This window comes from Trichomycterus rosablanca, chromosome 15 (assembly GCF_030014385.1).
Source record: "Trichomycterus rosablanca isolate fTriRos1 chromosome 15, fTriRos1.hap1, whole genome shotgun sequence".
NCBI classification, from domain to species: domain Eukaryota; kingdom Metazoa; phylum Chordata; class Actinopteri; order Siluriformes; family Trichomycteridae; genus Trichomycterus; species Trichomycterus rosablanca.
Window position 1 is genome coordinate 24,400,879 of NC_086002.1, and position 25,157 is coordinate 24,426,035.

The following is a 25,157-nucleotide window of genomic DNA, read 5'->3' on the forward strand; positions in this document are numbered from 1 at the left end:
AAATTTAAATGTGTCTTTATTTGCTTTAATTAAGCTAAAGTTTTTAACAGGGACAAAAATGACAGTTTGTGTAGCAGGTCTGGACACGTAAGTAAAATGTTATACTGTTTATTAGCATGAAGTAAACATTAGCAAGTCATGTGACACCGTCATGTGTAAGAGCTATGCGCGTGTCTCTGTGGCGCAATCGGTTAGCGCGTTCGGCTGTTAACCGAAAGGTTGGTGGTTCGAGTCCACCCAGGGACGAGTGTCTTTTATTGCACAACCTGCCTGTTGATCAAACGGATATGAGACACAACAACAATGTGTAGTCCAACAGAATAGTGGAAATAAGTAACTGAAAACATCCAGTAAACAACAGTCCTACAAGCACAAATATCCACCTGATAAGTCACTGGAGACCGGCTGTTTTGGTTTCTGTAGATGTTAAATGAAGATACTCGCCCAACGTGGGGCTCGAACCCACGACCCTGAGATTAAGAGTCTCATGCTCTACCGACTGAGCTAGCCGGGCTTAAGCAGCATGTCAGAACAGACAGCTCATCGGTCAGACCATCAGAGAGATGTAGGTTTAATCCACTAACATCACGACCAGATTAAGAACTAATTTACAGTTTACAAACAAACACAATTCAGAATAAACAACAGAAACAGACACAGACTTACTGTCACTTTTAAACTACTGTACTACACAATTACTGAACCCGCTCCATTATGCTTTACACCTCAGTGTATATTATCTGGAAACAGATGCTCTTCATATAGAAATATACTTTACATTTGCTTGTAAATTAAAATATCAATTCAGGTTGTTTTTAGTTCAATTGAAAAAATATTAACAGTAGCTCAACGTCCTAAAACCCAGAATCTACATGTATAAATCCTACATTCATTCCACAAAGTTCACAAACTACATGATTTAATGAGTGAAAACTTGATGTTTGGAGCCTCTCTGGTGTGCAGGCTGGTACTGTGTATCAGCACTACTTACTGTGTGCAGGACCTGAGTCGTATCTGCTCCACTCACTGGTTGGTGACATTAAACTCAGTCAAGAACTTTAAGAAATATATAGTTTAGATAATTCACACATATAAGAACCAACAAAACCTCTTAGATGTGTATTAAGAAAGTCTGTTTCAGCTGTTGAATTGGGTCAGTGTAGAATTATGTACAAGGATCTAAAGAGAGAATAGCTGTACTGGCCGGTTAGCTCAGAGCGTGGTGCTAATAACGCCAAGGTCGCAGGTTCGATCCCCGTACGGGCCACACCCACCTTTGGACTTAAACTAATAAACAAGTGATCCTTCTCTAACTAGCAGGTACTATTAACCTGGACTTCAAACATTGTCTCTGACAGTGTGAGATTTTTTTTTACTGCCCCTCTCATTCAGGTCAGAAACATGCAATTATCTCAATTTACCAAACTTAATGACCCTTCTGTAAATGGTTTAATGTGCACACTGCTGCTACTGGCTTGTTTTTCTTTTCTACAATGTAAGTTCAGACCTTCAGGTTCATGTTATTTGAGATCTCTACATAGATTTCTTCCTCACGTACAGAAAGACGCAGTTCAGTTTGAGAAGCACAGCGTGAGAGCGAGTGAGTCTGCGCGTTCAAATGAATCAAACGAGTCGATTCCTTAATCCGGTTCTTTAAGTTAAACGACAGGAATAGACTCGAAAGAGTCGACTCACTAATTTGATTGTACTCAGCAATGAGCAGTTGGAAGCTAAGGGAGTCGATTCTTTTTGATAAAGTCAACATTTCATGTTATACACACTACTTAAAAGAGTCGGATCACTATCGTTAGCTGTCCTTTAAAAATACAAAAACAAACCATCTCATCTAACAAAATAGAATAAAATAATGTATAACAGTTTAATGATGCACCATACATACAGTGAAGCAAAAATAACATTCAAAGCTCAACAACATAAAAATACATCAAATCACCTAAATATTACCTACATAACACATACAGCAAAAACATGTGAACGTGAAAGCATGTGTATGTGTGTGTGTGTGTATGTGTGTGTGTGTGTGTGTGCATGCTTATGAATATTAATAGAATAGATACGTATAGATACAAGAAGTGATATAAACACACATTAACTCCTCGGCAATAGAGAGATACAGATGTGCTAGTGGAGATTTATTAATGCTTAAGCTGCTAAGCATTAACCATCATAAGAAGAACAAGAAGCTGCTGTGTTTGTACTGTAGATCCTCATCTGTAAGTAAAATATGTATTTAATTATAACCCTTATATTTCATTATAACTACATTCTAATTCATAATAAAACTAGAGTTCATAATAAAACATCACTGTGAGGATTTGAGGAGCTTTAACTCCACTTTTATTTAAACACACAAACTATTAGCTGCTCCGCTAACTGTTAGCATCACACATGATTCAGTACTGATGAACCGATTCATTTGAACCGATTTACCAAAATGAATCGATTGATTAGAACCGAGTTTCTTCATGATTAAATCTCACATTTTTATATAAACACGTGATATTTTTAAACTTTGTTTATAGTTGAACTTTGTTTACAGTTGAACTTTGTTTACAGGTGAACTTTGTTTATACTGGAACTTTGTTTATAGTAGAACTTAGTTTAACTTTGTTTACAGGTGGTTTTGTAGACTTTTGTAGTCACAGTCAGCTGAAAAGTGTAAGCGAGCGTCTTTAATTGTGTACTTAATTATCACTGCGCCATCTACACTAAATGTTTTACTGTGTGTCTAAACCATGTATTACGGTACCTGGGGGGTATTCCAGAAAGCGGGTTTAACAAACTTCTAACTTAAACCTGAACTCCGAGTTGACTTATCTCACCGTGTCATAGCCGGAGTTTTCTGTTCCAGTAAAGCGGTTCAGGGTTAGATTACTCAATTCTGAGTAGATTAAACCCGGCAGAAGCGCGTTCACGGTTAACTATAAACAGGCATTCTCAATGGAGTGGTGATAAATGGTTGCATGTGCAGATCATGAAAATGTTTTAATGTTATATACACTGTATATATATATATAACATTCCATCCATAATGTTATAATTAATGTTATAACAAGCCTTTTTATTAATATTGTGATTATTGTGATTAATAATGTTGCAGCTGCCCCTTGTGGCAACTGTCCCCACTCTCCCCGAATTGACTGACTGTGACAAAAACGGAAAGGTTTGCGAATAAATCCATCCGGAAATGACTAAACTAAGTTTAGTGACTCGTTCCTGACTAAGATCTCTTCGAATAATTAGCGCGTCGGGATCCACTGGATCCTGGAGTAAAAAACACACCAGGTTTACATGAGAGAAGTGTGTGTAAACCCGGGTTAGGTTTAAGTTAACCTGCCAGCGAGCAGGTTAGCTTCAGAGCGTAAGTTGCTATAGTAACTGACACAGGCTCTCTTTAATCTCGGTTTCTGGAACGGAAAACCCCGAGTTTTCCTTAATTCTGAGTTAACTTACCCGGTTTAATCACTTAACCTGCTTTCTGGAATACCCCCCAGGTACCGTAATACATGGTTTAGACGCGTAGTAAAACATTTAGTGTAGATGGTGCAGTGATAATTAAGTACACAATTAAAGACGCTCGCTTACACTTTTCAGCTGACTGTGACTACAAAAGTCTACAAAACCACCTGTAAACAAAGTTCAACTGTAAACAAAGTTCACCTGTAAACAAAGTTCAACTGTAAACAAGGTTCAACTGTAAACAAAGTTCAACAGTAAACAAAGTTCACCTGTAAACAAAGTTCACCTGTAAACAAAGTTCACCTGTAAACAAAGTTCCACTGTAAACAAAGTTCAACTGTAAACAAAGTTCACCTGTAAACAAAGTTCAACTGTAAACAAGGTTCAACTGTAAACAAAGTTCAACAGTAAACAAAGTTCACCTGTAAACAAAGTTCACCTGTAAACAAAGTTCAACTGTAAACAAAGTTCAACTGTAAACAAAGTTCAACTGTAAACAAGGTTCAACTGTAAACAAAGTTCAACAGTAAACAAAGTTCACCTGTAAACAAAGTTCACCTGTAAACACAGTTCCAGTATAAACAAAGTTCAACTATAAACAAAGTTTAAAAATATCACGTGTTTATATAAAAATGTGAGATTTAATCATGAAGAAACTCAATCAGTTCCTCTCAATTCATTCATTTAGATGGATCGGTTCAAATGAATCGGTTCATCAGTACTGAATCATGTGTGATGCTAACAGGTAGCGGAGCAGCTAATAGTTTGTGTGTTTAAATGAAAGTGGAGTTAAATCTCAAATCCTCACAGTGATGTTTTATTATGAACTCTAGTTTCATCAGGAATTAGAATGTAGTTATAATGAAATATAAGGGTTATAATTAAATACATATTTTACTTACAGATGAGGATCTACAGTACAAACACAGCAGCTTCTTGTTCTTATGATGATTAATGGCGGATGGCAGAATAACTTAGGACGCACCAGCGTCACCAACTGGACTGGAGTTGAACAGCAGCTCAGCAATAATAAATCTCCACTAGCACATCTGTATCTCTCCATTGCCGATGAGTTAATGTGTGTTTATATCACTTCATGTATCTATACGTATCTATTCTATTAATATTCATAATAGAACTGTACTCAACTGTATTCATAAGCATGCACACACACACACATGCTTCCACGTTCACATGTTTTTGCTGTATGTGTTATTTAGGTAATATTTAGGTGATTTGATGTATTTTTATGTTGTTGAGCTTTGAATGTTATTTTTGCTTCACTGTATGTATGGTGCATCATTAAACTGTTATACATTATTTTATTCTATTTTGTTAGATGAGATGGTTTCTCTCTGTATTTTTAAATGACAGCTAACGATAGTGATCCGACTATTTTAAGTATTGTGTATAACATATAAAACGTTGACTTCATCAAAAAGAATTGTGCTCATTGCTGAGTACAATCAAATTAGTGAATCGACTCTTTCGAATTTGTTCCTGTCGTTTGACTTAAAGAACCGGATTAAGGAATCGACTCGTTTGATTCATTTGAACGCGCAGACTCACTCGCTCTCCCGCTGTGCGCTTCTCAAACTGAACTGCGTCTTTCTGTTCATGAGGAAGAAATCTATGTAGAGATCTCAAATAACATGAACCTGAAGGTCTGAACTTACATTGTAGAAAAGAAAAACAAGCCAGTAGCAGCAGTGTGCACATTAAACCATTTACAGAAGAGTCATTAAGTTTGGTAAATTGTAACAATGGCATGTTTCTGACCTGAATGAGAGGGGCAGTAAAAATATCTCACAGTGTCAGAGACAATGTTTGAAGTCCAGGTTAATAGGACCTGCTAGTTAGAGAAGGATCACTTGTTTATTAGTTTAAGTCCAAAAGTGGGTGTGGCCCGTACGGGGATCGAACCCACGACCTTGGAGTTATTAGCACCACGCTCTAATCAACTGAGCTAACCGGCCAGTACATCTATTCTCTCTTTAGATCCTTGTACATAATTCTACACTGACCCAATTCAACAGCTGAAACAGACTTTCTTAATACACATCTAAGAGGTTTTGTGGGTTCTTATATGTGTGAACCATCTAAACTATATATTTCTTAAAGTTCTTGACTGAGTTTAATGTCACCAACCAGTGAGTGGAGCAGATACGACTCAGGTCCTGCACACAGTAAGTAGTGCTGATACACAGTACCAGCCTGCACACCAGAGGGGCTCCAAACATCAAGTTTTCACTCATTAAATCATGTTGAGCTACTGTTAATATTTTTACTAAAAACAACCTGAATTGATGTTTTAATTTACAAGCAAATGTAAAGTATATTTCTATATGAAGAGCATCTGTTTCCAGATAATATACACTGAGGTGTAAAGCATAATGGAGCGGGTTCAGTAATTGTGTAGTAGTTTAAAGGCGACAGTAAGTCTGTGTCTGTTTCTGTTACTTATTCTGAATTGTGTTTGTTTGTAAACTGTGAATTAGTTCTTAATCTGGTCATGATGTTCTTAATCTCAGGGTCGTGGGTTCGAGCCCCACGTTGGGCGAGTATCTTCATTTAACATCTACAGAAACCAGAACAGCCGGTCTCTGGTGACATATCAGGTGGATATTTGTGCTTGTAGGACTGTTGTTTACTGGATGTTTTCAGTTACTTATTTGCACTATTCTGTGGGACTACACATTGTTGTTGTGTCTCATATCCGTTTGATCAACAGGCAGGTTGTGCAATAAAAGACACTCGTCCCTGGGTGGACTCGAACCACCAACCTTTCGGTTAACAGCCGAACGCGCTAACCGATTGCGCCACAGAGACACGCGCATAGCTCTTACACATGACGGTACACATGAGTCACATGACTTGCTAATGTTTACTTCATGCTTATAAACAGTATAACATTTTATTTATACAGTGCTGGGTTGCCATATAGCACTTTTTCACCTACTTTCGGCCTTTTCTTTCCTGTATACCAAAAACAGTCGCCATTGCAGGTCTTCAACACGTTACAAAAACACTTGGGACAGAAGAGCCATAAACACTCTTTAATTTTTATATATTATAAAATCTGTACCCAAGCAACAAGCTGTGATTTATTTCTAGCAGCACTAGATGGAGACGATGTACAACATTTTGAACTTCACTTTAAAAGTCAGTTGAATGTGTTTTACTGTAGTAAGAATGAAAGTTTGAGCTGATCTTTGTGTCATTGTGTAGCTTTGATGAAGAAAAAGTCGCTGGGTCAGTGTGTAACAGGAGGTTTGGAGTGACGGTGTGTGTGTGTGTAGATAAAAGCTTCCAGCACCTGGTATTCCCAGGCGGTCTCCCATCCAAGTACTAACCAGGCCCGACCCCTATATTAAAAATAGTTTGACTTTATTATATTAAATTACATCTGAGTTTAATTGATTTATCCCTTATATGCACTTGTTATGGATTAATTGATCTTAACTATAAATAATATAAATAATACAAAAATAAAAGCAGTAACTATAAAACAAGGTTTGTAGGTTGTGAGGAACATTAATATGTGTTTATAAAAAATAGTTTGACATGATTCCTCAATATATTAAAAGACGTTAATGGATTTATTTCTCTGTAATAAGTGCAGATGAAATGTTTTCTACGTTTTTCTGTTTTATGACGCTCCATAACGCGTTAGCTGAAGTTGGCGCTTGATCAGAGGTTTCATTTTAATCTTTCTTTAAATAAATACATTTAATCTTAAAATTATTATAAAATAGTTTTTGTAGTATGTAGCCTACTTTCATCTGTGTAAGCATTCGTTAAATAAGTAGGTGTTAGGACAGTGGTAAAGTTAGTTTTATATTGGACATTCGACTTTCTTTCGGCTCATTCTCGGCTAATAAACATCCAAAATTTAATATACATTCATATTCTGTCTTTTCAATGCTTTAGCAATACTGTAAGTACTACAACAGTCACACTAATTAAGCTCTTTGAATAAAATAGAAAGAGAAAAAACAGATATAGAGATAAAGATTTTTTTTTATTGTTGTATGGTTATTCATAATTTATATATATACAGTGTATCACAAAAGTGAGTACACCCCTCACATTTCTGCAAATATTTCATTATATCTTTTCATGGGACAACACTATAGAAATAAAACTTGGATATAACTTAGAGTAGTCAGTGTACAACTTGTATAGCCGTGTAGATTTACTGTCTTCTGAAAATAACTCAACACACAGCCATTAATGTCTAAATAGCTGGCAACATAAGTGAGTACACCCCACAGTAAACATGTCCAAATTGTGCCCAAATGTGTCGTTGTCCCTCCCTGGTGTCATGTGTCAAGGTCCCAGGTGTAAATGGGGAGCAGGGCTGTTAAATTTGGTGTTTTGGGTACAATTTTCTCAACATGGCACCTCATGGCAAAGAACTCTCTGAGGATGTGAGAAATAGAATTGTTGCTCTCCACAAAGATGGCCTGGGCTATAAGAAGATTGCTAACACCCTGAAACTGAGGTACAGCATGGTGGCCAAGGTCATACAGCGGTTTTCCAGGACATGTTCCACTCGGAACAGGCTTCGCCAGGGTCGACCAAAGAAGTTGAGTCCACGTGTTCGGCGTCATATCCAGAGGTTGGCTTTAAAAAATAGACACATGAGTGCTGCCAGCATTGCTGCAGAGGTTGAAGACGTGGGAGGTCAGCCTGTCAGTGCTCAGACCATACGCCGCACACTGCATCAACTCGGTCTGCATGGTCGTCATCCCAGAAGGAAGCTGACGCACAAGAAAGCCAGAAAACAGTCCAAGAACATGGATTACTGGAATGCCCTGTGGTCTGACAAGACCAATATGAACTTGTTTGGCTCAGATGGTGTCCAGCATGTGTGGCGGCGCCCTGGTGAGAAGTACCAAGACAACCGTATCTTGACTGTAGGCAAGATACGGTTGTCTTGGTACTTCTCAACAAGAAGCCTGAAACATATATATATATATATATTACATACATATAGTAGTACTTTATATTAGTAGTAGTGGGGTTTTTTTTCTCTGCTGTTGTATTTGTTCTTGTTTTAGGCCAGCAATCCTGTGATTATTTTATTCTTGCTCTTCTTCTTCTCTTATTATGACATTATCAGCATCATCACTAAACATGGACATATAGTCCAATGACAATTTGTTACACATGAGGCACAAGAAAACAGATAGTTTAATATCTGCAAATGATACGTAAAGACTAAAAGCCATCAGTACAAGCTGCACCGCATTGTGTCTAAATAAAACAATTGAACAACGCTTGCTATGTCAGAATGCATATAAATGGAGCCACTTAATGTTGTTTAATGATAATAGTTGACCATTACACTGTCAGCTTAATCAAAACTTAAATCCTAACAATAATAACGGGACGATGTTTTAAGTGAATCCAGAGCGGTAGAGAGAACAGAGTGGCGACACTCCCGTAGGGAACCGTTGTACATTTTCATCCCATAGAGCCACATTCATTTCCACTACTTAGCAAACATTTTCAGTGATTTCATAACAAATCTTTAGTTATTTAATCCGCAGCAGATCATAAAATTAAATAAGAAATATTTAAGCACCACTTTTCAGTTTAAGCACCACAAACATGACATGAGAGAATATTTGTGATGGTCATCCTGATGATCTGTATGAATCTCATGAATAACTGATGACACTTGTACCTTAATTACTAAAATAATTAATATATTGCTCCTGCATTAAGGCATACATTAGCAGTGGTGGACAGTAACTAAGTAAATGTAACTAGTTGGGTGAGTTTTTACTTTAACTCCACCACATTTGGTGGTGAAATGTTTTACTTTTTTCTCCACTACATTCTGAACAATCTTTGATTCCTTTTGGTTTATGTGTGAATAAAAATATAACACTGTCAAAATAAAGGAAACGTGAAGCGATCACACCAATCAGTGTTTTGTTCTTATGATAATTTTAATAAACATTAGTGTCAGATTAATGAATGACACTAGAGTCTTTTCACCTAAAAGTTGATTAATTAAGAGTCTTGTTACAGAAATGATCATGAAACATTAGAGCCATAATAAATCATGCTACTTTTACTTTCATACTTAAGTACATTTGAAGGTAAATACTTTAGTACTTTTACTCAAGTGGAGGTAAAGAGTATTTTTTACTATTACTGGAGTAATATTTTACCTTGATATCTCTACTTTAACTACATGGTTTGTGTACCTTGTCCACCACTTACATTAGACAAAATGAACTTGTGCATATTCATAATGAATTCATTCATGTATTACATTTAGGAATCAATTATTAATCACTCATGAAATAAGAGATGAATGAAGCTCTCATGTACCTGCACTATAATGTTTCTGGGTAACGCTCGCTCCGTGGCAGTCAGGGCCCAAAAACAGTAATATATTAATTAAAAAATAAAAGACAAAGAGTCAAGTATTACAAACATGGGAAACTATCTAGATAAAGGTGGTATAACATATTCAGATCTAATATTTAAAAAAAGAAAATTCTCTTAACTAGATAAGATGGGTGGCTCTTAAAAGAGCCGTTGGTTTGCCAGAGCGACTAAGGCGCTTTACTTGGAGCTGGTGTACTTGGTGACGGCCTTGGTACCCTCGGACACGGCGTGCTTGGCCAGCTCACCGGGAAGCAGCAGGCGCACGGCGGTCTGGATCTCCCTGGAGGTAATGGTGGAGCGCTTGTTGTAGTGAGCCAGACGAGAGGACTCACCAGCGATACGCTCGAAAATGTCGTTGACGAAGGAGTTCATGATGCCCATAGCCTTGGAGGAGATCCCGGTATCAGGGTGGACCTGTTTCAGGACCTTGTACACGTAGATAGCGTAGCTCTCCTTCCTGGACTTTCTGCGCTTCTTACCTCCTTTGCCGGCGGTCTTGGGGACGGTTTTCTTGGAGCCCTTCTTGGGCGCGGCCTTCGCTGGTTCGGGCATGATGCTGCTGTTTCCTCTAGAACAAACTGCAAGTGAATGTAGACGCTCTACACGCCCGCTTTATTAACCCTGCATGCTGAGTAAGCCAAGATGGAACACGTAACTCTGATTGGTCCAAGGTCCTGGGTTTCTATTGGACAGACAACATACCGTTCCACGCCCCCTTCTGCCCCATTCACTAGAATCTGTTCTTTGTTGTCTGTTCCCGCTTAATCTGAGGTCGATACATGTTTTAAAACCGAATTTAAAAGATTCAATAGCAATATTTTATTAAATTTTATATATAAATATATAGATAGGATAGATAGATATTTTTCTGTTTGTTTTTTAAGCGAAGCATTCGGGCACAATGTTTTACTGTATTTTACACAGAGATCGTGTTAATGATTGTAGTGTAATCTACAGTATGGCTGTACATTGGTAGTCTGCAAACACGCCGTATGAAAGCTAAACAAGATCGGATAGTAAACGTAATACTAAAACTATTAATGATAACGCCAGGTTTTTATGGCTACACAAAAAAATGCATCAGTAAATGTGTTATTATTTTTTACTTATAATGATGCTTTCAAGCTTTTGGGGCTAAACAAGTGATTTGCAAATGTACGCATCAGTGAACGTATTACTACTAATAACAATATTAATAATAAAAAAGGAGAACTTTATCTTTTGTAGAAAATATGTGTGGCTCTTAAAAGAGCCGTTGTGTTAGCGTGGAGGTCTGAACGTTTAACCGCCGAATCCGTACAGGGTGCGTCCCTGGCGTTTCAGAGCGTACACCACGTCCATTGCGGTGACGGTCTTTCTCTTGGCGTGCTCGGTGTAGGTGACGGCATCACGGATGACGTTCTCAAGGAAAACCTTGAGCACACCGCGGGTCTCCTCGTAGATCAAGCCGGAAATACGCTTCACACCGCCACGGCGAGCCAAACGGCGGATGGCGGGTTTAGTAATACCCTGGATGTTATCACGGAGAACTTTGCGGTGACGCTTAGCGCCTCCTTTTCCAAGACCTTTGCCGCCTTTTCCTCTTCCGGACATCGTTACTGCTCTCGTCGAGATGATGCGAGTCAATGCAGGACGAGCGTTCACAGCGAGCCTGTTATTTCTCTCTACCGGACCTAGTTGAAGACAATGGGGCGGAGTTAAGCAGCGACCGCCCACTGTGACCGAAGCTGCTCGGAGTAGGCCTCATGTAAAGCGCGTAACTTAGAACCTCCACTGTTTTTCCCCCACAGTAAATCGGTCCACAATCGATGTGATGTATTCCACATGACATATTTTTCTGTAACTAATGTTCAATGTTAAGAATTTTTTTTTCTAAACATGTTGTGCCAAAAGAAAGAAAGACAAACAAAGAAACAACCCTGAACACTATTACAATGTACTACTGTATAATCGCCATGTTTGTCGCATTTTTTAATATTGTACAATTAGGTGGGACAAATTGCCATTAGAGACATGACAATGTAGCCCAAAAAAAAAACATATTAGGAATACGGAAAGACAGTGTGGGAGAATACAGCAGTGTATGATCAACAACTCATATTAATTCATATCAGTACAGTTGTAGTGAATATTGAATTTTAAACACAAAGCTTTAGAAACCTTTCAGTGCTTGTGAAAGTAGCATTAGAGACACGTTATGATAAAAACAAAGATCTAAAACACCTGCAGCAGTGTAGGAGGAGGTGTAGGGTAAATAAAACATGATGGTAAAATTGTGTTGGAATGTGTAACATATAAATGGACAACGCCAGTGTTTGTTGCTAGCTTTTGCAGGTGTGTGTGTGTGTGTGAGAGAGAGAGAGTTTAAAAAAAAAAGTAAAATAGGTGGAAATTATCAGCATTTAGAAGACGCCTTTATCCAAAGCGACTTACATTACAGTATACAGTCTGAGCAGTTGAGGGTTAGGAGCCTTGCTCAAGGGCCCAACAGTGATAACGTAGCAGTGGTGGGGCTTGAACCAGTGACCCTCTGGTCACTGGCCTAGTACCTTAACCACTATGCTACAGCAGGCCCTGGATATGTGTCACCTGGACTGCTAGAGCCATAGATGTTTTGTTAACCCTTTAGAGCCGGCCCATTCAAATTTCGAAACAATAATTTCGATGGCTTAAAGCCTTGTATCTCCGCCGTCCAATCACTGATTGTAAATCTGAAAACTGCCCCAGGTAGCTGACAACCCAGTCTAAAAGGCAATATCATTGGTCAAGCGGTTTGTGTCGTGGCTGGTTTGCATATTTAATGAGAAGGCGGAGAATTAATTTTTTTCATTTGCCCCGCCCTCACACGGAGCGCTGCTGAGACAGTCGACTGGAGAACAACACAGAAAGAGAAATTCTGTCAGTGAAATAAGGTAAGATTTATTTTAAAACTGTTTATTAGTGTTATTACTTTTCATTTCTACTCAGAAAACTTAGCTTTAATGGTAAAATTGTAATATTATTAGTGTTTACGCTTTGTAAAAGTTGAGGTGAGTTTGAGACTTGCGTTCTAAGTTTAGTCAGTCAGCTCCACAACTCTCCTTTCTGAATCGATTGTAATGTTTTTTATGTCCATCTAGATGGAAATAAATACGTGTGGAGAGTTTATCAGATACCTTTTTAGTCTCGTTTGTTTAGTAGTTTGTAAAGTATGCAGCAGTTTTACACAAATAAGTGATTAGTAGTGAACCTAAGCTAAGCTAAGCTACCGGAGCTGTTTGTTACATCCTGCAGCCATGTGGTTTGAAAAGGTTGCTAAAGGCTGCTCTCAAACTCCAAAGTTAGATTTTATGCATGTAATCTTGAAATCAGTTCTAGCTTACTTGTTTTACTTCAATACTGTCTAAAGTCTGCTTAGAAATCACCGTAGCTTTGCTCATAATAGCATTACATTTTGCATTGCATGCATTTAGCATGACTGGCTAAAGTAAGCTGAGGCAGAAAGCATAAAGGTGAAAGAGAAATATTATTTTATCTATAAAATATTTCTGTCAAATTTGCATCATTTTCTAAAAAATTGCTGCATTTATTTGAGAGACTAAAGTATGCTATGCTACCATATAGGTGCATATAAGTAGATAACATGTCAGTCTGGGCAATTTATAACTTCTTTTTTTACCATAATATATTATTTTCTGTGGTAATTCTTACTTGTATCAGTAAAATATAGTTTTATCTATAAAATATTTCTGTCAGATTTGCATAATTTTCTAATGTATTGCAAGATATATTTGAAAGGGACACAAAAATATGGTATCAAACTTTTTTTGAAAGCTTTTTTTGAAAGCATACAGGTGCATAACATTTCAGTCTGTGACTATTTACAACATTTTAAATATAACCATAGCATCAAGTTTTTTCTTGTAATTATTGCTTCTCTTAGATAATTATTGTTTTATGTGTAAACCATGTGCCAGATTTGAGAAACTTTTGTCATATGTATTGGTTCAGTGTACTTGAGTTTACTTCTAAACATGAGCCTGTGGACATTAGCTTCTCTGGCAAAAACATATAGAGTGTTTGTGATTGAATTCTACATATATGTAATTATTTTTAAAATAACATCACTGTCACCACCTTTATTCACTGTAATCTCTTTTCTTTTATTATTATGACATGGATGGAGACAAGGCTCAATATGCACGCCTTATGGAGTCTCTGAAGAGGAGACAGCGGCTAGGCCCTGACGAGCTTAGACTTATTGCTGAACATGACAGCGATGAAGATCATGAAGGCATGACCATTGAAGAGGAGGACTTCATGGACATGGAGCTCTTGGATGAAGGGGAAGAAGAGGATGAAGAGGAGCAAGATGAGCAGAGGGATCAACCAACAACCTCCTATCGGTAAATGCATGTATTCCAATAGTGTGTATTTGTAAATGTGTGTGTGTACATATATGCTGACAATAAATGTCAGCATTTGCATCCACACACACAATCAGGGCTGCCAACAAAAAGTTAAAATTAACAAAAGAGTACAAACTGAGATTATGATTTTTACTAATGTTTGCTTTCTTTTATGGGTTTGGTTAGTCTTTCTTGTCCCATGTCAGGTAGGAAGCGGAAACGCTTTCCTGACTCTGTATCCTTTCCTTCCTATGCTGATGTAGACACAGAAGCACCAAAGCCCATACCATTTAATCCCTCTCGTCCAGTAGGCATAGATCTGGAAAGTGTGCATAGGGCTGTACGGTCAGCCACAAGTACCTTGCGTGAAATAGACTTCTTCAAGTTGTTTTTCACGTACACCATCGTTGCCGAGATTTGCCAGTTTACAAACTCTAAGGGGTGGGAGCTTGTACTGAATAGGCCGTCTTATGCGAACCATCATGGGGCATGGGAAGAAGTGACCCCGGATGAATTCTACCGCTTTCTTGGGCTCCTTATTTACATGGGTTTCACGTCCCTGCACAGCATTCACAGATATTGGGGAACCAAATCTCTTCAGGGTTCATGGGCCAAGTTATTCATGTCCCGTGACCGTTTCAAGGAATTGATGGCAGCCCTCCATGTTGTAGATCCTGCCACAGAAAATAATCTTGATCGTCTTAGGAAGTTGCGTTACCTGATGGACCACCTCAAAACCAAGTGTCAGCAGCTTTTCCAGGCTAATGAAAATCTGAGCATAGACGAGAGAATGGTAAAATCAAAAGGTCGATCAGGATTCAAGCAGTATATGAAGGGCAAACCTACTCGCTGGGGTTTCAAATTGTGGGTCATTGCAACTTCAAATTCGGGATATACCTTAGACTTTGATGTTTACACAGGAAGTCTTGATGGGCGCGTAACTGATTTGGCTATAAAAGTGATCGAAGACCTTGTGCAGCCATTTAAAAATCAAGGTCACACAGTATGGTTTGACAACTTCTATACATCACCAACTGTTATGGTCCGACTTAAGGAGTGGGGAATCAATGCTTGTGGGACATGTAGGATTAATCGTAAGAAATTCCCAGTGGATTTCAAAGATGTCAAGAAATGGGAGCGGCAAGCTAACCGTGGTGATATGAGGTGGTGTAGAATTGACGGAAATGTCTTAGTAGTTCAGTGGAAGGACACGCGAGCAGTTACATGCCTCTCTAATTTCCACAATGCTAATGATTCATCAGAGGTTTCTAGGATGGTAAAGAATGGTGCCACGTGGGACAGAAAAGTAGTCCGTCAACCAGCTGTAGTAAAGGACTACAATAAACACATGTGAGGTGTTGACAGATCTGATCAAATGTTAAACACATACAATCTGCTTCAGAAAACTCAAAAGTGGTGGAAAACACTTTTCTTCCATTTTGTGGACATAGCCGTCGTTAATAGTTTCATTTTGTTTCAGGACTGGCATCATTCCAATCCAGCATCACGTTATGGGTTTAGTTCAGCAGGCTACAGCCAGATAAACTTTAGGGAAAATCTGTCACGCCAACTTGCAGAAATTGCCGTCGATTCAATTTTGCCATCTCAGCTTTCAGTAGCTCCAACCACTTCCTCATCGTTTTACGTCACCCACATTCCTCAGATAGAGCAAGTATCAAGAAATTGCTGGCTTTGCTACAACAAATTCAAAAAAGAAAATAAAACAAAGATTGCATGCATGGCTCCTGAGTGCCAAGGTAGAAGATTTTGTTTAGTTGGCAATCGAAACTGTTTTCAGTCTTGGCATTCTAGCGAAGGAGATGAGTTTCGCAGTTAGACCTACACAGGGCTTCTGTCTTCTACTGTCAGTCCCTCTCATCCTTCCTCAACCCCTGTGTTTGTGTATATGTTCTTTGTTTCTCTTTCTCTTCACAGGTCAAAGTTCAGTGTTCATTGGAAGGAGGTAATTTGAGGTAATTATCCATTGTGCATTGTCTGTTAAATATGTTGTAGTGAATTTTTGGCAAAATGGCTTAGATGAGATTTGATATCCTGTTGCCTCAAAACTGTTTACTGAATTGTTCAATGATTATCCTGAACAAATAATTGCTTTTTCTTGTATTGTTGAATTGGATTATTTGAAAGTTTGTTTTATGGAGTGATGTTCTTCAGTAGTGCTGAACTATATTGTATTGTTGTTTAGAAATTATTTATAGAATGAGAAGTGTATATAATTCTAATAAAAATCTTTAATTTTTTTGAACTATACACTGTTGTTAGAGTGCTTATTTTGTCAAATACATTTTATCTGCTGTCTTATTTCAAAAACATGAATGTTGACAATTTAGTAATAATTAAGAAAAAAGTACACTTTCATTGGTTTATAGTGTATGCTGACATTGGTAAAAAGTGAGGTGAAAAAGGAGCTACACGAACATTCTAAATTGCTAAATGACACCTTCTGCTAAATTGATCATAACTTTTGAATAGAAGATGATAGATTCAAAATTATTATCTTGACAAATGGCTCACAAAATTGCAAACATTTCATATGTTCTATATTGTTATCTATATTGCACAGAAATGTGTTAAAAATGTAAGTATTTATGAATTAAATAAAAAACGAGAGATTTTTTTAGGTTGATTTTGAAGGTTTTTTTGTAAACATTTATTATATTACACTTGAAAAACATTGTGTTTCATAGAATTTTAAAGAACTGATTCTCCTGGTTATAATGGTGTGTGTATATGCAGGTTTTTTTTTCATAAAAGTACACTTTCATTGGTTTATAGTGTATGCTGACATTGGTAAAAAGTGAGGTGAAAAAGGAGCTACACGAACATTCTAAATTGCTAAATGACACCTTCTGCTAAATTGATCATAACTTTTGAATAGAAGATGATAGATTCAAAATTATTATCTTGACAAATGGCTCACAAAATTGCAAACATTTCATATGTTCTATATTGTTATCTATATTGCACAGAAATGTGTTAAAAATGTAAGTATTTATGAATTAAATAAAAAACGAGAGATTTTTTTAGGTTGATTTTGAAGGTTTTTTGTAAACATTTATTATATTACACTTGAAAAACATTGTGTTTCATAGAATTTTAAAGAACTGATTCTCCTGGTTATAATGGTGTGTGTATATGCAGGTTTTTTTTTCATAAAAGTACACTTTCATTGGTTTATAGTGTATGCTGACATTGGTAAAAAGTGAGGTGAAAAAGGAGCTACACGAACATTCTAAATTGCTATATGACACCTTCTGCTAAATTGATCATAACTTTTGAATAGAAGATGATAGATTCAAAATTATTATCTTGACAAATGGCTCACAAAATTGCAAACATTTCATATACTCTATATTTTTCTCTAAATTGCACAGAAATGTGTTAAAAATGTAAGTATTTATGTATGAAATAAAAATTGAGAGGTTTTTTAGGTTGATTTTGAAGGATTTTTGTATAGATTTGGTTATATTACACTTAAATAACCATACTGAGTTTTATATCATTTTAAAGAACTGATTCTTCTGGTTATAATGGTGTGTGTATATAGTCTATGCTATGTACGGTATTTACACAATAAGGTTTTTTCTATGACCATGTTACATAGTGTCCGAAAATGGAATGTTCCACTCAGGCAGTGGGTGTTAGGGTCATGAATGAGTGAATAACTAAATAAATACATAAACAATGAATACATTAAACAAATAAATACATACAAAATATGTAAAGCAGTGTTTGGATTTGTCTGTGCTGAACAACACTGATGCAAGTCTTTATAAGTGACATCTGTGTTAAAAATGTGTTTGTATATTTCACTGTATTGTGAGAAATGGGACGTTATAAGTCATATTCTGCTAAAGCATAACGTTTCATAAACATATTTCAAAGTCAGACACATCTTGATTAAAGTGAAAGTGATCTTAGCTGTGTATCAATAAAATCCAAATAAGTGAAAGAAGACATTTTATGTTTTAATGTTAGCTGTGTTAAAGCCATTTCTGAGTTTTAAAAAGAATTATTTAAAAAAGTGCATCTTAATAAGTGAGATGTATCAGATAAAAAACTTAAAATAGACTTGAATCTGTTGTGTAAGTGTAGGAGCCATGTGTTGTTTTAGAAATAAGTCAGTGTGTGTGAACTCAAATTAATTAATGAATTTATTTATTTTTATTTTTTATGGGGGGTGGTGGACTGGGTTTTTTTTTATTTCCCTCTCAGTTTATGATTTAGGTGTGTGCGAGTGTATCCAGCTTCACCGTAATGTGTTCGCAAACAGAGCTGTAAGTGCAAAAGATAGAAACTGTGATTTCTTAACAAGACACGGGCGTCTATTTATTTACTGAAGTCAGAAGTAAAGCTGTTTAGGGTGTACAATTTAAATCCCCATTACGGTACTAAACACAGAGAGAAATACAAGAATGTGAACAATGCACAACATTCAGGTGTGAAGCTTTGCTAGCTCAAATACAAAAGCAACAAGGTCTTTTTATAGTGCTTTATGTACTTTCTGGAAATCACAAAGTTGCTCTTGACTGCTTCAAAGAACTGAAAAACAGCAAATGAAGTCATTAAGTTCCAAAAGTTATAGAAATAAGATTTTGTGTATTGTTAATGTGAAAACCTACACTTTTTATGCTCACCTGTTTTCGTGAAAGTAAATTAAGTAACCTAATTTGGGTTAGATACATGTTGGGGTTATATTAGTTTGGGTTAGATACATGTTGGGGTTATCATAGTTTAGGTTAGAAATAACTTGGGGTTATCCTAATTAGGGTTAGAAGGAGGTTGGGCTTAAATTGGACTCAACAGATATCATCTGTGCTGCCTAGGAACACAAGGCGCACCTGGAGGTGATGAACCACACCTGGGTCCTCATGCCTTCAGATCAGGTAGCGAGAACAATGAGTTCCAGCCTGAGTGTGAGTACCAGCCGGAGAACCTGCAAACGGAGACAAAAACCCGTCAGAAATGGGAGTCGGCGCTGCGGGACTCAGAGGACAAAGATTAGGGTTACACACACACAGTACAAAATACAGACTGTGTACACCGTGCAACACCAACGCCACTAAATTCTCCTAAAAATTTTTATATTACATGAAAATACATAAAAATATACATACATAAAAGAAAACACACACATACACACATAAACACACAGATTTAGTTCGTGTTTTCACATTTTGGCCACGAGATGGAAGAAACGCTCCACTAATCATCTATTGGTTCTTCATAACATTATAATTACAGTTACTACTACCATCTAGTTCTAAAATGCCTGTAATTACCCTGTGTTGAGTACCTAGAATAGTATTTTATTATTCTGAATAAATGTGTTTATAATTGTTGTAATAATGTAAAGTACATCTCTACACACACACAAACACTATTTCCTAATTTTTATAACTGATAAATATAACTAAATTATAACACGGAACACGCACACACCAATAATAAATAAATAAAAAAAGTTATGAAAAGTGCCCATTTCAGTGGAAGCATGTAAGTGGCTCTTAAAAGAGCCTTTGGGGATAACTGGATGGAGTGGGTTCGTTTAAGCACGCTCTCCGCGAATACGGCGGGCCAGCTGGATGTCCTTAGGCATGATGGTCACCCTCTTGGCATGGATGGCGCACAGATTGGTGTCCTCGAACAGGCCGACCAGGTAAGCCTCACTGGCCTCCTGCAGAGCCATGACGGCAGAACTCTGGAAGCGCAGATCGGTCTTAAAGTCCTGAGCGATCTCTCTAACCAGGCGCTGGAAGGGCAGCTTGCGGATGAGCAGCTCAGTGGACTTCTGATAACGGCGGATTTCACGCAGAGCCACGGTACCTGGCCTGTAACGGTGAGGTTTCTTCACACCGCCGGTAGCCGGGGCGCTCTTGCGGGCAGCCTTAGTGGCGAGCTGCTTCCTCGGCGCTTTACCACCGGTGGACTTACGAGCGGTCTGCTTGGTTCTTGCCATCGCGTCTGGAACTCCGCACTTCACCAACTGTAGGACAGAATATGTTAGCCCGCCCAACACGCTCTATTTAAGTACCAGAGCCGCTCTGCGTCTTGATGATGCACTTTTCTCATTGGACGAACGTGTTTACGTCAAATGTCGCTGACTGGTCGGTGTTCCGCCGCTGCCTCGTTTCAGAAAACATAATATTTCCTCTATGCTGTTGGCGGGATTTATAATACTTTCCTTTGTTTCTTTGTGCTTTTAAAACACAGCCTACAATCGCATTTAAAGTATATACATTTTAAAAAAACATAATATTGATTATTTCGTTCATTTTGCTTATTATTAGTTATTATTAGCATTATTATTATTTTTGTTTCATGTGTATTACACAAACACGTTTGTTGCACCACTTTTAATTGTCTGTATTGTTGGTTTTGCTTCTGCAAGTGATATAAAACTTCACTTATGTATACATATAATGTATGTATATAGAGACATATGTAAAGATAGAGAAAAAATAAATCGTACATATTGAATTATTAGTTTTACCATGTCATAAATCATGTGAGTTTTATGCCGTGTGATTCTATGAAACGATATTATATCTGTTTTATTTACACATTATCTGGGGAAATTGCACTTTTTCTGTGGAAATGGGTGGCTCTTAAAAGAGCCTTTTGGTTAGAACACGAGAACGACTTTACTTGGCCTTGGCTCCTTTCTCGGTCTTCTTGGGTAACAGAACAGCCTGGATGTTAGGCAGCACACCACCCTGAGCGATGGTTACACCTCCAAGCAGTCTGTTCAACTCCTTGTCGTTACGCACGGCCAACTGCAGATGACGAGGGATGATACGAGACTTCTTGTTATCTCTGGCGGCGTTACCAGCCAACTCGAGGATCTCAGCGGTCAGATACTCCAGCACGGCAGCCAAGTAGACAGGAGCACCAGCTCCCACACGGTGGGCGTAATTACCCTTACGTAGCAGTCTGTGAACACGGCCCACGGGGAACTGAAGGCCGGCACGGGATGAACGAGTCTTGGCTTTAGCCCTAGCCTTACCACCGGTCTTCCTTTTTTAAATAATTTTATTTAACAAAATTCAATCACATTACAAATGCTTAGGAATGGAGATCCAGAGTTTTGGACCAGATATACTAAAAGCTCTGTCACCCATAGAACGAAGCCTGGAAGGGGGGACAACAAGTACGTTTTCATCTGATGACTGAGGTGAACGAGTAGGTGAGTATGGATGAAGTAAATCAGTGAGATATGTAAGTGCTTGGCCACCGGTCTTCCTTTTTAAATATGATCTTTATTAAGACATGATTTTCAGAACAAAGTTATTATCATTACATTACAATCAGAACAAGATACAGAACACAGCAATAACACATACAAAACATAAAATCTATTACATACAAATTTTTACAACTTAAGTATCGACCATGGAAATTTTTTCTTAGCTTTAAGATCTTCAGTTCGCAACCGTCTTAAGTGACAAACAATCTGTTTAAAAACAATGTCAGCACTTATATTAATTTGGTCTATAATTATTTTGCATCTTGTTTTCCAAATCTTTGTATTCACCACACAAATAATTAGCCAGTAAATTCTTCAATATTTGTATGTACATTATCAAAAATACCATACATTATTGTTCTCATATTTATATCAAAATCCAAATTTAATGTTTTTACTTTATTCCAAATGTTGGTGGTTCTTGTACAGTTCAACAAAAGATGTTCAATTGTTTCTTCTTCCAGACAACCATGTATAGGACATTTAGTGGTGGTGACATAACAACTCCATTTCACAATTGTTCTAACAGGTAGTCTATAATTTATTATTAGCCACATTGTGTCTCTTATATTTTCAGAAATATTTTTAGAGAGTATGTTCTTAATTATTATCTTACTTTCATTTAAATCTGTCTGTCTATACTGTAAGGTTTCTCCATGATAAAATGTATTAATTAATTTATAAATTTCTTTATTTGATAAGTTAATCCAGTCAATATTTAAGTTTGTATGCTTAAATGTGAAATCACCATAAATAAGTTTATAATAAAATACATCTTTTCTTTTCTTTCCTTTTTGTTTCAACCATTCAGATTCCTTTAGTATCCACTTAGCCTTCCTTTCCATTGCTTGTGCTATGTTTTTACAAAATGCAATTTTTAATTTAATGCCTAAGTCGATTGCTCCTAAACCTCCTTGTAACTTTGGTTTAAACAGAAGTGTTCGTTTTGTTACCTCCCTATTTGTATTCCATATAAATTTAATACACAATTTGTTCAGGCGATTAATACATTTTTCATCTGGTGGAAAAACAGTAGCAAGAAATAATAATTTAGATAAAATAAAGGTTTTAATAATATGTATGCGAGTTTTATAGTTAGAGCCTTTGAATTTGTCCAGTTCATGTTTCACTGACTCTTCTTTCTTTTCCCAGTTTAGTTAACGTGCTCTATCTTTAGATACATATATACCCAGTACTTTTATTTCTTCTTTTATATTAACTTCTAGATAGGGTTGTGTATTTCCTCCTATCCAAATACCTTCTGTTTTCATTTGGTTAAGTTTTGCACCTGCTATTATTTCATATTCATTAAAATAGTCTTTTAATATATTGTATTCGAATTGATTTTTAATAAAAACTGTTATATCATCAGCGTAAGCTGAGATTTTAATTATGTTGTTCTTAGAAAGTTTTATACCTTGTATTCTTGGGTCATTCTTGATTTTATTTAGAAGAGGGCTAATAGCTAGTACATAAAGGGCTGCACTTAAGGGGCAGCCTTGTTTAACTCCCCGTTCCACTAAGAAGGAATCTGTCAAAACACTGTTTACTTTTACTTGTGTCACAGATGTTTTATATAATAGCTTAACCATATGTATAAATTTAGGAGGAAACCCATAGTGTTCCAACACCAACCAAAGATACTCTCTAGATATTAAATCAAAAGCCTTCTTTTGGTCAAGAGCAATAATAAAATAATCGTTAATGTTTTTATTTGTCATTATCTCTCTTAAAGAATTCAAGTTGTCCCACATATATCTGCCTTTTATTGCACATGTCTGTTCCAATTCTATCAAATTGTCTAAATGTTCATTTATTCTATTCATTAAAATCTTAGCAAATATTTTATAATCTACGTTCATTATTGTAATTTGTCGCCAATTATCAAAATCATGTGAATCTCCTTTTTTAAAAATTAAGTTAATTACACTTTGATAAAAAGATTCATGCATTTTGCAGTTATTTATTCCATCATTAAAAGCGGATGCCAATAATTCCCCCACATCTTGTTTAAATAACTGATAGAATTCGGTGGGTATGCCATCTGTGCCGGGAGATTTACCCTTATTTAGTTGTTTAATGGCAATAAGAGTTTCATCACATGATATAGGTCTTCCTAGGTCTTCTGAACAATAAACAGTATCTTTTGTGCATGTACTCAAAAAGGACCGCACTTTTGTAATGTCTACTTCTATTTTTTTATACATCTTTTCACAGATATTTCTTATTAATATACATTTTTCACTTTCATCCTCAATTATTTTTCCCTTATCATTTCGTATCCCGGCAATATATTTATTTAATTTTCCTTCTCTTAATTGTTTAATTATATTTGTAATATTTGCTGGTTGATTTATGTCATGACCTGCTTGCATTTGAGGGCTTATAGTTAGTTCATCATTAATTTCAGTTAATTTTATTTTAATGTCATTTAATCTATTCTCTTCTTCAGAGGTCAACCCAGATTTTGTAAATAATTCAATATATTCATCCAACAGTTTATCATAAATGTCGTTATTTTGTTGATGCAATTCCCTACATTTTCGTTTAAAAAACATTCTAATTTGTTCTTTTAAAACTTGCCATAATTCAATATTTGATCTTGTTAATACTTTTAGTTGTTTTATCCTATTAATTCCATTCCATTCATTTCATTCCACCGGTCTTCCCTCGTCCACTCATTTTGATGATCAGATGTGTTCGTCGAACAAAACTGAAGTAAACTGAGAAAGAGCTCGAAACGGTGTAATATAGGCAAACTGGCCTCTCTCCTATTGGCTTAGAGCGAAGGCACAGCTGAGTCAATCATAAACGCGCCGTCATGTCTCAGGCAGAGCGGTAGAGAGAACAGAGTGGCGACACTCCCATAGGGAACCGTTGGAAAGGGGGCGGGACATATTTTCTGTGCAGCTTCCGGGTTGTGGAGCTCTGTATAGTTCCAAACATCCCATAGAGCCCCATTCATTTCCACTACTTATCAAGCATTTTTAGCTGTTTGTTGCTTTGTTTTAAAAAAAATAATGAATTTGATGTCATTAATATACGTAATACTGTTATTATTTAGCATTTGCTCAGCACTAAATGTTACATGTTTATCTTAATTAATAGGTATAACTGAATTTAGCTTAGTCAGCTAAGCTAAATTATTGACACTAGAGTCTTTTCACCTAAAATTGATTAATTAAAAGTTGATTAATCAAGAGTCTTGTTACAGAAATGATAATAAAACATCAGAGCCATAATAAATCATGCTACTTTTACTTTCATTCTTAAGTACATTTGAAGGTAAATTTAGTTTAGTACTTTAGTGGAGGTAAAGAGTATTTTTACTTTTACTACTACTTTTACTGGAGTAATATGTTACCTTGGATATCTCTACTTCAACTCAACTACATGGTTTGTGTACCTTGTCCACCACTTACATTAGACAAAATGAACTAGTGCATATTAATTATGAATTAATTCATGTATTACATGTAGGAATAAATTATTACTTACTCATGAAATAAGACATGAATTAATGCTATTTCATGTACCTGCACTATAATGTTAAAGGTATTGGTACGGTAGTGTGTTTATGAATCTGTTCATTCAGTGCAGGTAAACCTTATGAATCC

At 36.6% G+C, this 25,157-nt stretch overlaps 5 protein-coding genes and 3 non-coding genes across 8 annotated transcripts in view; 3 read left to right on the forward strand and 5 right to left on the reverse strand.

Annotated features, from left to right (window-relative positions):
• The window catches only part of LOC134328804 (histone H2AX-like), a 92,717-nt gene that overhangs the window by 51,163 nt on the left and 16,397 nt on the right, over positions 1-25,157 (forward strand). The gene's annotated exons all lie outside the window — the stretch shown is intronic.
• On the forward strand, positions 173-246 carry trnan-guu (transfer RNA asparagine (anticodon GUU)). The gene has a single exon. It is a non-coding gene; the product is annotated as a tRNA-Asn (tRNA).
• Positions 442-514, reverse strand: trnak-cuu (transfer RNA lysine (anticodon CUU)). The gene has a single exon. It is a non-coding gene; the product is annotated as a tRNA-Lys (tRNA).
• Positions 6,236-6,309, reverse strand: trnan-guu (transfer RNA asparagine (anticodon GUU)). Its single transcript has one exon. It is a non-coding gene; the product is annotated as a tRNA-Asn (tRNA).
• On the reverse strand, positions 10,015-10,440 carry LOC134329045 (histone H2B-like). The gene has a single exon (XM_063010290.1). It carries the CDS (start codon positions 10,438-10,440, stop codon positions 10,066-10,068), a length of 375 nt encoding a protein of 124 aa, XP_062866360.1. The 3' UTR covers positions 10,015-10,065.
• On the reverse strand, positions 11,170-11,495 carry LOC134329055 (histone H4). Its single transcript, XM_063010302.1, has one exon. The coding sequence runs from the start codon at positions 11,479-11,481 to the stop codon at positions 11,170-11,172; it is 312 nt and encodes a 103-aa protein (XP_062866372.1). The 5' UTR covers positions 11,482-11,495.
• Positions 14,069-16,542, forward strand: LOC134329074 (uncharacterized). Its single transcript, XM_063010320.1, has 2 exons — positions 14,069-14,273; positions 16,212-16,542. The coding sequence occupies exons 1-2, from the start codon at positions 14,077-14,079 to the stop codon at positions 16,246-16,248; spliced, it is 234 nt and encodes a 77-aa protein (XP_062866390.1). The 5' UTR covers positions 14,069-14,076; the 3' UTR covers positions 16,249-16,542.
• On the reverse strand, positions 19,841-20,253 carry LOC134328953 (histone H3). The gene has a single exon (XM_063010194.1). The coding sequence runs from the start codon at positions 20,251-20,253 to the stop codon at positions 19,843-19,845; it is 411 nt and encodes a 136-aa protein (XP_062866264.1). The 3' UTR covers positions 19,841-19,842.